The sequence below is a fragment of the Pleurodeles waltl genome, chromosome 1_2 (genome assembly GCF_031143425.1).
Source record: "Pleurodeles waltl isolate 20211129_DDA chromosome 1_2, aPleWal1.hap1.20221129, whole genome shotgun sequence".
Classification (NCBI taxonomy): domain Eukaryota; kingdom Metazoa; phylum Chordata; class Amphibia; order Caudata; family Salamandridae; genus Pleurodeles; species Pleurodeles waltl.
In genome coordinates, this window is record NC_090437.1 from 1,355,610,004 (window position 1) to 1,355,623,424 (window position 13,421).

The 13,421-nt window shown below is 52.9% G+C and overlaps 1 protein-coding gene across 1 annotated transcript in view; it reads right to left on the reverse strand.

The window, feature by feature from the left end:
* Positions 1–13,421, reverse strand: part of LOC138252886 (uncharacterized) — a 235,118-nt gene that overhangs the window by 11,100 nt on the left and 210,597 nt on the right. The window contains exon 6 of the mRNA XM_069205775.1: positions 1,983–2,199. Within this exon, the coding sequence (XP_069061876.1) occupies positions 1,983–2,199 (217 nt within the window). The remainder of the gene's footprint in view (positions 1–1,982; positions 2,200–13,421) is intronic.

Genomic DNA, 13,421 nt, shown 5'->3' on the forward strand with positions numbered 1-13,421 from the left:
AAACATACCAAACCCACAACCATGTCAGAACTAAGAGCATGGTTAAACCAAATGAGCTAACCATTTAATGAGTAATAAGCCAGGAGTGGTGAGGGTTGCCATTTCTCCTACATACTCCAGCAGTCATGCACACACCTCTGACATATCATCTCCAGCTTGTGCTGTTGATGATGGATTCATTACATCGCCCACATGTGGTAATACAATGTATTGTCCTTGCTCCTTGTCTCTGACACTTCTAATCAGGGTCTGCACAGGTGCCATCATCCACAGCATATTGGTGAACATGGTAACAAATTAACTGCTCGTGCCACAGAAACCATTGACCCACAGGGTAACATTTAATTTCTCAGTGATGATACAGTATGTTAAAGAGCCTGGGGAGGAAACAACTCCGTTTATTCAGCAAATAAGTGACTGACCATAACATGCAGGTGAAGCAAGCAGGGAGGCAGGAAGATCTATGAGTTGGGGGCTGGAAGGGATGCAGTGGGTGTTAAACAATCATGGGAGCAAGCAAAGCTACCACACTGGACAAACAGGGACAGAAGGGAGGGAGAAACCAGATGCTTACTCACAAAGGGAAAGAGGAAGACCACACACTCCAAGTATTAAATAGAAACAGGCAATAAAGGCATCCAATCATGAGTAGGCATGGAGCCCGCTCCAAGAGGTTATGAAGCATTGCTTGCAATGCTCTCTGTGACAGACAATTAAAACTTTCTGTAGGAAGAACATCAAAAGAGTCCCCTGAAGTAAGCAGTGGTAAGACACAACTTGGAACTTTGCAGTACTGAAATGTTCCTGGGTGGGACAAACACCTGAATAAGGAGAATAGCCATCCAATCAAGAGAAGAGACAGTAGATAAACATAAACCCATAGAATCATGAGCAAGTGGTTGACCTAAAGCCAATTCTCAGCAATTGTTATGTATTGGAAACAAGAGATTTGCCTATAGGCAGCTAAAGCTCCGTGTAGCTGGGACCTAACAACAGCTGACCTCCAGAGCCCACTCTAATCATTTCTGAGTATTGGAAGTAAAAAATCTATGTACAGACAGCTGAATCTGTCCGTATCCTAGGATTAGCAAAGGCTTCTCCAACACCCACTCTAAGCACCTCTGACATACTGGAAACCATATGTCTACCTAGTATCCCTAGAAGAGACCTGAAAAGTAGAGTTATTGAGTGTGATAATCTGCAGCAGTCATGTTTTCTAAGAACAACCCACACAAAGGGAGGTAGTGAAGAGGAAAGGACACAAGAAAGTTTACTAGAAGCTACTAGAAGAGCTGTCGGCGTCCAAGAGTGGTGGAGGCAATGTCTGTAGAGATAGAACCTGAGGTTCAAGAAAATCCAACTGGAAGGAATAATATGTTCACAGAGGAAGTGGACACAAAATGCAAGAATAGGGAGAGGAAAAGAAGAGCAACTTGAAACACATGCTATGAGCTGTTGTTGAGGAAGAGGAGTACCCTTTCTTACACATCAGTATTTTCCATTTATTAAAAAACAAAGAATGTGATATTTTGCCTATTGTCTCCATTCAAAGTAGAAATAGACAGAATGAGGGAGTTATGTGTACAGTAGAGCGGGGGCACCCAGCCTTCACTTAGAGTTCACTCACACCTGAAACCAGAAGGAGTCAGAATAGAAGAGATGTGTGGCTCTGAGTGCTCCTGCTGAGGCTCGCTCACACTCTTTTCTTAGAATGAATGAGCAGGTACACAAAGGAAGTTATGTGGGGAAGTGGGGTAGGGAGCTCGCCACAGCACGCTCACACCGGCACTGGAAAAGGAGTATTGTTTAAAACAAGGAAGGATACTAAAGAAGAGTCACTCACACACTGACAACAGAAGGAGCTGCAGGATTGATGCGATATATGGGACTCTGCATTCACTACTGCTGAGGAGCCCCTAAAATCTCCACTCAGTCTGTGAAGTACCATCTCGCCCATTAAAGTATATTCAGTGTCACATTACCTCCTGGTGCACCTTTTGTCTGAGATCCGCCGCCTCCTTTGTGAGATCCTGGTTTGCCTTGACCCCTTTAGCCATCGTAAGAGCACGGTACAGGGAGTTGTCTTCAGACCCGCTTGGGATCACAGAACCATCAGCTGCTACCAAGTTGAATTGGCCTTTGTATAGACTTTCTTTTCCTTTAACCAGGTTAAGTATTTTCGTTGTCCTGTTTGAACTCCTGGAAAATTTAAATTTAAATTATTTAGATCATTTCTACAACAAACTTACAGTGGTGTGAAACAAATGTATCCTCAGGATAGATGATCCTGCGTTTATGCACCAGAAAACATTTCCCATGTCCACTTCATTAGCATAGTTGAGCCAATGATGCAAGAACATGGAGAGAATTAAACTGGTAGTTTTGAATGAACCTGGGTAGTAATCAGTGTTAGTGTTCCTAATTAAGGTGCGACTGTCATACTATGGAATTACTCGACCATCATAGTGGTAAGGCATGGAGTCCACACATCAATCAACTATATGATACTTGATATGACATGATACTTGTATCATTGATACAAGTAAAGTTATCACAGACAAGCAGACGGGGGGCCTGCCTTCTTACCATGAGGACGATATATCCACAGAGATTTGATATCTGCAAATGCCCACAATTAAACAAATTACATTAAATGCAGAAGCTATAGGACTCTTGTACAATCATTCAATGGCAGGCTGAGATACAGAGATGTCTATTAGGAGTAAACGTCTTCAGATTTGTACCACAAAATGTAATAATGGAAGTTCTGGTAGTTTGTGCAAAGACCAATGCCCCTGTCTAGTCAATAAATATTGACTTGAAGTATGGACGAAACTGAGTGGGAGGGGATTGTCCAAGAATTCAAATATAACACATGACTCTGTGATCTCTAACTCAACTATATGTACTCCTATGAAGCCTCTTTCACCGGCACCACATAAACAATCCTGGAGCAGAGGCTGGTCCTCTGCATGCAGTCATTGACAACAATTTCCTATTGTTAGCCAAGGTAGAAGAGGTGATGAATACAGGTGTTTACTAGGGGTGGGCGTAACTTGCATAATTCAGTGCAGCATAATAATTAGAATTCAGTGTGATTCAGCATAATTACTCAAAAATAGTGATTCTGTGCCTAGAAGCAGTGGCTTGCACTCACTCAGGCCCTCATTCCAACCTCAGCGGTAAAAGGCGCTTACCGCCAGACAGAAGACTGCCATAACACCGCCGCGGTCACGGTAAACCGCCACAGTCATTCTGACCCACACTAGGCAAACCGCTAAAATACCGCCATCCACAAAAGTCCGCCACACCAAAGGTCAGCGATAAACTGGCGATGACCAAACCTCCACCGTCACGCCAACAGAAATACGCCCATGCCATTACGACCCATGAATACACGCGACAGTCTTTCAACCGCTGTATTCTATTGGCGGTACACTCCGCCGCGGTCAAAATACACATACACCTACAAAACACTACCACATTGGACAATTCGAAATACACACACCTGATACACATACACACACCACTCCCACACACCCAATACATTATAAAACACACACCCACATCACCCACAAACCCTTACGACCAGAAATTTTGAACGAAGACCAGAGAGTGACACCACAATCTACAAACAAGCATCCACAGGCACACAATATCAATACCCACAGAACTTCCACGCACCTCACACAACACACCACTAAATAGCACCCCACCTATCACTACACACTCCACCCCACACATCATTCACACCACCCCATGGCACCTCAAAGACACCCCAGGTTCTCAGATGCTGAACTCAGGGTCATGGTGGAGGAAATCCTACGAGTAGAGCCCCAGCTGTTCGGGACACAGGTGAAGCACACCACCATTGCCAGGAAGATGGAGTTATGGAGCAGAATAGTGGACAGGGTCAACGCTGTGGGACAGCACCCAAGAAATCGGGATGACATCAGGAAGAGGTGGAACGACCTAGGGGGGAAGGTGCGTTCCATGGTATCAAGGCACAACATCGCGGTACAGCGGACTGGCGGCGGACCCCCACCTCCTCCCCCCGAATTTACAACATGGGAGGAGCAAGTCTTGAACATCCTGCATCTGAGGGCCTCGCTGGAGTATCTGGAGGAATGGACTCTGGTAAGTCTCATCTTCACTATTTCATCCCCCCCACCCCACCTGCATGCCAACTCATACCCCCACCCTCACCCCCTTCACAACTACCCCTTGCAAATGTCTCACCATCACAACCCACCCATCCCAAAACTTAGCCCTGCATGCGGCCCCAAAGCATGGACACCCATCACCAAAGCATGCCCAATGCACGTACCCATCACCCACCCCCCCAAAACACTGTCACAACAGCCCCCACAAAGGAATGCCAGCACTGGGGTACACGGGCACCCACCCATTGCACGCCATTGGCACACACAGAAGCAATAACCATACTTTTATACCCCTGCAGGACCCGAACGCCAGTTCACCACGCAGGAGGGTCCATAAATGTCCCCTCCACCCCCAGAAGAGGCCCACAGTGATGACAGCAGCTCTGTCTCCCTGGATCTAGATGACCAGCCCGGTCCATTGGGGACCTCTGAACAGTCAGTTCCCCTCAGACAGGCACAGGCCACAGCAGACCTTCCCCCCTCTGGGAACACCAGCACAGCACCCACCCAGCGGGCCCATACCTCTGTCCCCAGGACACGTCAATCAGCGGTGTGTCCACCACTACAGGGAACCCAGGCTAACCCACCACCCCAACAACAACAGGGACCTGGGGGCAGTGGTAGTGGGCACACGGTCCAGGGGACGGAGGCCCAAGGAAACAGGGGAACTGGGAGGGCAACTGTGCGACAGGGGGGGGGACAGGCCTAGGGAACCCACTCCCCACGAGGCCCTCTCCTCCATCATGGGAGCATACCACCACTCCCAGGAGACGATGGCGACGGTCCTGGCCAGGTTTCAGGAAATCCAGCTTCTGCAGGAACAACAGTATATGGGGTTCAGGGAGGAACTGAGAAACAGCAGTACCGCCATGGGTACCATCGTAGTGGCCCTGAATGAGTTAATCTCCACATTGCGGACCACTGTGGCACCTCAAAGGGCCCCTGACACTAGCATGGACCAAGAACTGGCTACCACCTCCGCCGGCGCTAGTGGACAGGAGGCCCCGACAGAAGACCAACAGGCCACCAGAACCCCACCCCCTGCAGAAGGAGAACCACCCCGCAAGCGGGCCCTGAGATCCAGGAAGAAGACAGAGTAACATGTCAAGACCCCCGCCAGCAAAGGATACCGCCCTGATTGTCATCCCACTGTCCCACATTGTCACCCTGTCCAACCTTAAACGGCCCCTGCTCCACTTCCCACAGGCATTTGGACAATGCACCTGTGAACCTGATAGTCTGGACTCTGCCATGGACAATCCTCCACCATCACCCCTCACCGATTTGCAACCACCCATCCAAATTAGAGCACTTGAATAAACACACTTATTGCACATAAACAATCTGGAGTCTGTCTGTGATTTTAACAAATGTATTAGACATGACAGTGCCAAAATTGTTATTCACATTGTGATGCCAAAAAACCGCTGTCACACAGCTGTAGTCCATGGGGAAACTAAGCAGATGTCACGCAGTGGGGTCCACAGCTCTGAAAATGGAAGGGAAAGTCACAACACAGTTACCATACACTGGGGGAAAAAGTCAGACAGTAGAGAGGTAGGAGTCTTTAAGTGAATGTAATATGCCGGTGTGTACTCTTACCTGTGTGTCACTGAAAGTATTGCTCTATTACTGTGTTCCTGTTGTCTATGACGTCCTCTTCGGCTTCCTCTTCTTCACTCTCCACAGGCTCCACAGCTGCTACAACACCACCATCTGGACCATCCTCCTGCAGAAAAGGCACCTGGTGGCGCAAAGCCAGGTTGTGAAGCATACAGCAGGCCACGATGATCTGGCACACCTTCTTTGGTGAGTACATTAGGGATCCACCTGTCATATGGAGGCACCTGAACCTGGCCTTCAGGAGGCCAAAGGTGTGTTCGATCACCCTCCTAGTCCGCCCATGGGCCTCATTGTAGCGTTCCTCTGCCCTGGTCCTGGGATTCCTCACTGGGGTCAATAGCCAGGAAAGGTTGGGGTAACCAGAGTCCCCTAATAGCCACACACGGTGCCTCTGGAGTTGCCCCCATCACATACGGGATGCTGCTATTGCGCAGGATGTAGGCGTCATGCACAGAGCCAGGGAACTTGGCATTAACATGTGAGATGTACTGGTCTGCCAAACAGACCATCTGTACATTCATCGAATGATAACTTTTCCTGTTCCTGTACACCTGTTCACTTTCTCTGGGGGGTACCAAAGCCACATGGGTCCCATCAATGGCACCTATGATGTTGGGGATATGTCCAAGGGCATAGAAGTCACCCTTCACTGTAGGCAAATCCCCCACCTCAGGGAAAATGATGTAGCTCCGCATGTGTTTCAGCAGGGCAGACAACACTCTGGACAACAAGTTGGAAAACATAGGCTGGGACATCCCTGATGCTATGGCCACTGTTGTTTGAAATGACCCACTTGCTAAGAAATGGAGTACTGACAGCACCTGCACTAGAGGGGTGATCCCTGTGGGTTGGCGGATGGGTGACATCAGGTCTGGCTCCAGCTGGGCACACAGTCCCTGTATAGTGGCTCGGTCAAGCCTGTATGTCAGAATGACATGTCGTTCCTCCATTGTTGACAGGTCCACCAGCGGTCTGTACACAGGAAGATTCCTCCATCTCCTCGCATTGCCAAGCGGACGGTGCCTAGGAAGGACAACAGCGAGCACAGAGTCAATCAACCCACAGGTACGTTCCCACAGCTTGCACACAACACGATTCACTATGCATTGAATGGTGTGTATGAGTGTTGAGGAAAGGCCTAGCTATGTGTGACGCAGTAGAAATTAAGCCATGTGGGCCCTTGAAATGGCAGCTGCCTGACCTGTGAAGTGTGACAATGGGATGTGAGGTCAATGCGCTGGCGTGGCACACCGTGGCGGTAGGCGGTCGAAGACCGCGGCGCAAAGCCGCATTGGTTCACATTGAATCCTATGGGTTTCAGGAGCCAATGACGATGTGCGGCGGCGGTAGCGGTACGCACCGCCGCGGTATGCACCGCTGCGGTACGCACCGCCGCGGGCGTGACCGCCATTTTCTATCAGCTTAATCACTCGATACCTGATCTTCCACAGGAGAGGACCTACACTGCAAGTGCTGCTGTGACCTCGTTCTGGAAGAGACAATGGCTGCTGCGACTGGGGAAAGGGCCCCTGCCTTCACTTCTGAAGAATTGGAGAAACTCGTGGATGGGGTCCTCCCCCAGTATGCGCTACTCTACGGTCCTCCAGACCAACAGGTAAGTACACTGGGATCATGCTTTGTGGGCAATGCCTGGGTTGAGTCGGGTGGATGAAAGATGGTGGGGAGGGGAGCGATTGAGTCATGCATCAGATGACAGATGAGAGCATGTGCCACATGGCAAGGGTGGGGATGGGGGGCCACTCACATTGAGCATGCAGAAGGTGATGACAATTTTTCTCTCCCTGTACATGTCACATAGGTCAGCGCCCACCAGAAAATCGCGATTTGGCATGCCATCGCCAAGGACGTCCGGACCATGGGGTCCACAACAGACGGGGCCACTGCCGGAAGAGGTGGGAGGACATCCACCGCGGGAGCAGGAAGACGGCGGAGGCTCTGCTGGGGATAGCCTCCCAACGTAGGAGGGGTGCCAGTCGTACCTTGACCCCCCTGATGTCCCGGATCCTGGCGGTGGCCTACCCCGATTTGGATGGGCGCGTGAGGACATCACAGCAGACACAAGGGGGTGAGTACAGTCTCATTCTGGTGACTTTGCGCGTAGTGGAGGTGTCTGGGTGGGGGAGGAGGGCTGTGGGTCTCCCTAGGCCAGGGCGAATTCTGTAGGCTAGGCCCCTCCGTAAGGCATGGCCCTGTGCCCCCGCCCCCCACCTCTGTAGGGTGCCAAGTTCAGGTATCCATGGCCCTGTGTCATCTATGTGTGCAGTTGTCGTCGATAGGCTTGTAGGCCATGTCCCACAGATTGCGTAGTGGACCCCAAGTGCGCGGCGTAGTGCAGGGGGCTTCTGTGTCTGTCTTTTCCACCAACGGTAGCGGTAATCCATGCACTCAACATGTCTTTATTTCTCCCCCCCCCCCCTTTTTTGTGGTCTTCCTGTTCATGTGTGCATCAGCATCATCAGGCGGAGGAGAAGTGGCATCGGAGCACGAGGGAGCTGCATCTCACATGGCCATGGCGGGCCATGCAACTGAGTCGGATTTCACCAGTGAGACGGAGGGAGAGGGGAGCTTCACAGCGGGGACTCGTGCTGATGTCAGTGGCAGCGACTCGTCCTCTGAAGGGAGCTCCCTTGTGGTGGCGGCAACATCCGTGCCCCCCGCAACAACAGGTACAGCCGCCACCCAGCGCACCAGCACCGCCCTCCCAACAGCCCCTCAGCCTTCGCCCCGTGCCCGCTCACCCAGGAAGTTGGGCATCTCCTTCGCCCCAGGCACCTCAGGCCCTGCCCCAGTCACCCCTGCTGCCCTCAGTGAGGAGGTCATTGATCTCCTGAGGACCATCATTGTTGGGCAGTCTACCCTTTTGAATGCCATCCAGGGTGTAGAAAGGGAGGTGCACCGGAGTAATGCATACCTGGAGGGCATTCATTCGGGTCAGGCTGCCCATCAGCGATCGTTCAATGCTCTGGCCTCAGGACTGACGGCAGCAATTGTCCCTGTCTCTAGCCTCCCCCCTCCAACTTCCTCCACCCAGACCCAATCCCCAGTACCTCTGCCTATCCCAGACACACCATCAGACCAGCCTGCACACACCTCAACACCCAAGGGAAGCTCATCCAGACATAAGCACCACACATCACACAAGCATTCACACAAGCAACATCCACATGCAGACATACCAACAGCCACTGCCTGCACTGTGTCCCCCTCCTCCTCGTCTCCCTCCTCCCTCCCTGTGACGTCTCCACTCACACTTGCATGCACAACATCTTCAGCCACTACGTCCATCAACAGCACACCCACCAGAACACTCCGCACACGTGCAGTCACCACCCCCACTACCATGTACACGTCCCCTGCGACCTCTCCCAGTGTGTCTGTCACCCCCTCTTCCAAACCACACAAATGCAAGCAGCCACCCACCCAACAGCCATCCACCTCACGACAGCCTCCAGCCCAAGCACCTGCACCCAAAGACACCAGACTTCACACTCCTACAACCACATCCTCTTCCTCCACTCCCATACCCACTACACCTACCCGTCACTCTCTTTCCAAATTGCTTTTCCTTGCCAACCTTAACCTCTTTCCATCAACTCACCCACCCCGTCCATCTCATAAGACTACAATCAGCACCTCAGCCACCACCAAACCAGGACCTATCAGGACTGTTGTCCAAGGACTGTGGAGTCCCCCACCCTCAAGGGCAACAACTCCGGTGAGGAGCCAAGGCATGGCCAGCCCACCCCCGGAAAAGCACCCAAAAGTTAGCAGTGCCCGGCGCGAGAGGCCACGGACACCAGGGACCAAAATCCCTAGTCTGGCTCTGTCTGGAAGTGGGGTGCCACCTGGCACACCACCAAAGGTGTCAAAGGGCCACAGACGACCAGGGAAGGGTGGGAAGGGCAGCACGCCCGACAAGTCCGGCAGCAGGCCAGCTGCCCAGGAGTCCCCCACCAGCCCCCTCCCAGGTGTGCAGGAGGACACCCAGAGGCCCGGTACGGCAGCCCATGAGGGACCCGCAAGCCAACGGACAGATGGGCAGGAAGGCCCTGCCAGCCACATGCCAGGTGGCGAGTGACACCCATGCCTGGGCCGGAACCGCTGAACTGGGCCCTTTCAAACAAGCACCGCTGAACTGGGCCCTTTCAATCAAGCACCGCTGAACTGGGCCCTTTCAAACAAGCACCGCTGAACTGAGCACCGCCGTCTCAAGCACCGCTGAACTGGGCACCGCCGTCTCAAGCACCGCTGAACTGGGCACCGCCGTCTCAAGCACCGCTGAACAGGGCACCGCCATCTCAAGAACCGCTGAACAGGGCACCGCCATCTCAAGAACCGCTCCGCTGGGCACCGCCGTCTCAAGCACCGCTCCGCTGGGCCCTTCATCTCAAGCACCGCTCTGCTGGGCCCTTCATCTCAAGCACCGCTCCGCTGGGCCCTTCATCTCAAGCACCGCTCCGCTGGGCCCTTCATCTCAAGCACCGCTCCGCTGGGCACCGGCATCTCAAGCATCGCTGAACTGGGCACCGCCGTCTCAAGCACCGCTGAACAGGGCACCGCCGTCTCAAGCACCGCTGAACTGGGCCCTTCATCTCAAGCACCGCTGAACTGGGCCCTTCATCTCAAGCACCGCTGAAGAGGGCACCGCCATCTCAAGAACCGCTCCGATGGGCACCACCGTCTCAAGCACCGCTCCGCTGGGCCCTTCATCTCAAGCACCGCTCCGCTGGGCACCGCCGTCTCAAGCACCGCTGAACTGGGCCCTTCATCTCAAGCACCGCTGAACTGGGCCTTCATCTCAAGCACCGCTGAACTGGGCACCGCCGTCTCAAGCACCGCTGAACTGGGCACCGCCGTCTCAAGCACCGCTGAACAGGGCACCGCCGTCTCAAGCACCGGTGAACTGGGCACCGCCGTCTCAAGCACCGCTGAACTGGGCACCGCAGTCTCAAGCACCGCTGAACAGGGCACCGCCATCTCAAGCACCGCTGAACTGGGCACCGCCGTCTCAAGAACCACTGAACTGGGCCCTTCATCTCAAGCACCGCTGAACTGGGCACCGCCATCTCAAGAACCACTGAACAGGGCACCGCCGTCTCAAGAACCGCTGAACTGGGCCCTTCATCTCAAGCACCACTGAACTGGGCACCGCCGTCTCAAGCACCGCTGAACAGGGCACCGCCGTCTCAAGAACCGCTGAACTGGGCCCTTCATCTCAAGCACCGCTGAACTGGGCATCGCCATCTCAAGAACCGCTGAACAGGGCACCGCCGTCTCAAGCACCGCTGAACAGGACACCGCCATCTCAAGAACCGCTTCGCTGGGCACCACCGTCTCAAGCACTGCTCCGCTGGGCCCTTCATCTCAAGCACCGCTCCGCTGGGCCCTTCATCTCAAGCACCGCTCCGCTGGGCACCGCCGTCTCAAGCACCGCTGAACTGGGCCCTTCATCTCAAGCACCGCTGAACTGGGCACTGCCATCTCAAGAACCGCTGAACAGGGCACCGCCGTCTCAAGAACCGCTGAACTGGGCCCTTCATCTCAAGCACCGCTCCGCTGGGCCCTTCATCTCAAGCACCGCTCCGCTGGGCACCGCCGTCTCAAGCACCGCTCCGCTGGGCCCTTCATCTCAAGCACCGCTGAACTGGGCCCTTCATCTCAAGCACCGCTGGCCCATTGGCGGAAGGGGCAGGCCCGCATCTGTGTCGGGCAGGGCTGCACGAGGCACTCTGGGCACTAGTCCCCCTCCAGTACCAGTGGAGACTGTTATCCACTTGAGAGACTGTGGCTTTGCACTCCCCAGGATGGCACAGTGGGCAAGCCACCCACTGTAGAGACTTGAGAGACTGTGGCTTTGCACTCCCCAGGATGGCACAGTGGGCAACCCACCCACTGTAGAAACTTGAGAGACTGTGGCTTTGCATTCCCCAGGATATGGCAGTGGGCAAGCCACCCACTGTAGAGACTTGAGAGACCTTGGCTTTGCACTCCCCAGGATGGCACAGTGGGCAACCCACCCTCTGTAGAGACTTGTGAGACTGTGGCTTTGCACTCCCCAGGATGGCACCGTGGGCAACTCACCCACTGTAGAGACTTGTGAGACTGTGGCTTTGCACTCCCCAGGATGGGACAATGGCCATGGAGGCCCCTCGTGGATCTGGCGTCGTGTACTCATGTGGCTGAGGTGCCCCCCTTCCCTTCCCCCTGAGGTGCCTGTAGTTTTTCTATCTGATGCCCCTGCAGTGTTCTCTCCGTTGGTGTCAGGTATCCTGTGTGGGCATTACCCATGTGATTTGGGCCCAGTGGTCCACGGACAATGACAGCTAGAATTATCAGACTTTTAATATTTATGGATATATTAGTTTTAAATGTGTGATATTTTTATAAGGCAATAATACAATATATTCGACTGTTTATGATTTATTCCTTTTGTCTTTGCATTCTTTCGGGGGGGATTTGGGGGTTGTAACAGTGATGTATTGCTATGCATTGATGTGTGTGTTGTAGTGGGTGGGGGTGGGGGTGGGGGTGTCGCGTATGTGTGTCCCTGTAATATTTTCTCCTCCCCCCTCCCCTGTGTCGTAGGTGCAGTACTCACCGTTGTCTTCTGCGCCGGCGTTCGTGCTCCTGGTAGAGGAGCAGGAATACAATAGCTGGTAGGATGTGTAATTCGGGTTCCTTGCTGTCCAGATTCCTCGTGGGGTGTATGGAGGTGAGCGTTTTCGGTTTGAAATGTCTGTTTCCGCTGTGTTTTTAACGGCGGGGCTACCGCCCCGGAAAAGGTGGTGGATTGGTGGGTTGTGCTAGGGTGGGCGGTACATTGTCTCCCGCCTGTCTGTTGGCGGTGACCGCCGCGCTGTTTGTTTGTCCCGCCGTGGCGGTCGGAGTGTTAAAGTGGCGGTCTCTGTTGGCGGTTTCCGCCAGGGTCAGAATTCCATTTTTTTAACCGCCAGCCTGTTGGCGGGTTAGCTGCCGCTTTAACACCGACCGCCAGGGTTGGAATGACCACCTCAATGTGCTGTCGGTGTAGGATTTTCTCCCTACGTACTCCCGGCATTTAGCGCTATTTACTTAGAGAAAAATGCCTCTTTGTGTCCCAAATGGGTGCAAGAATGCATTTTGTACCAAGAAATAGTACTAAATGTGCTCTTGGGGTAGGATTTTACCCCAATGTACTCCCACCATATAGCACTATTTGCTTGGAGCAAAATGCACCCTCACTTTCAAAACAGATGTGAGGATGCAGTTTGACCTAAGAAATAGCGCTAAAAGCAATAGAGCATGAATAGTGAGCACAAGCACCCACTCGGTAAATGCACTCTTGTAGTAGGATTTTTCTCACCACATTACTCATAATTACTTGATGGACCTGTCCCTTTTTGCAGGGTTATCCCCAACCTTTTTTCCTTCTTCCTTTTGTTTTTTCTCACCTTTTTTTATTGGCTTTAGGACTCCAGGCATTTTACCACCACTGATCAGTGCTAAAGTGCAAGTGCTCCCTGTGTAAATTGTATTGGTGGTTGGTTTATCCATGATTGGCATATTTGATTTGAAGGTAAGTCCCTAGTATAGCGCACCATGTGTCCCAGGGCCTATTAATCTAATGCAACTAGT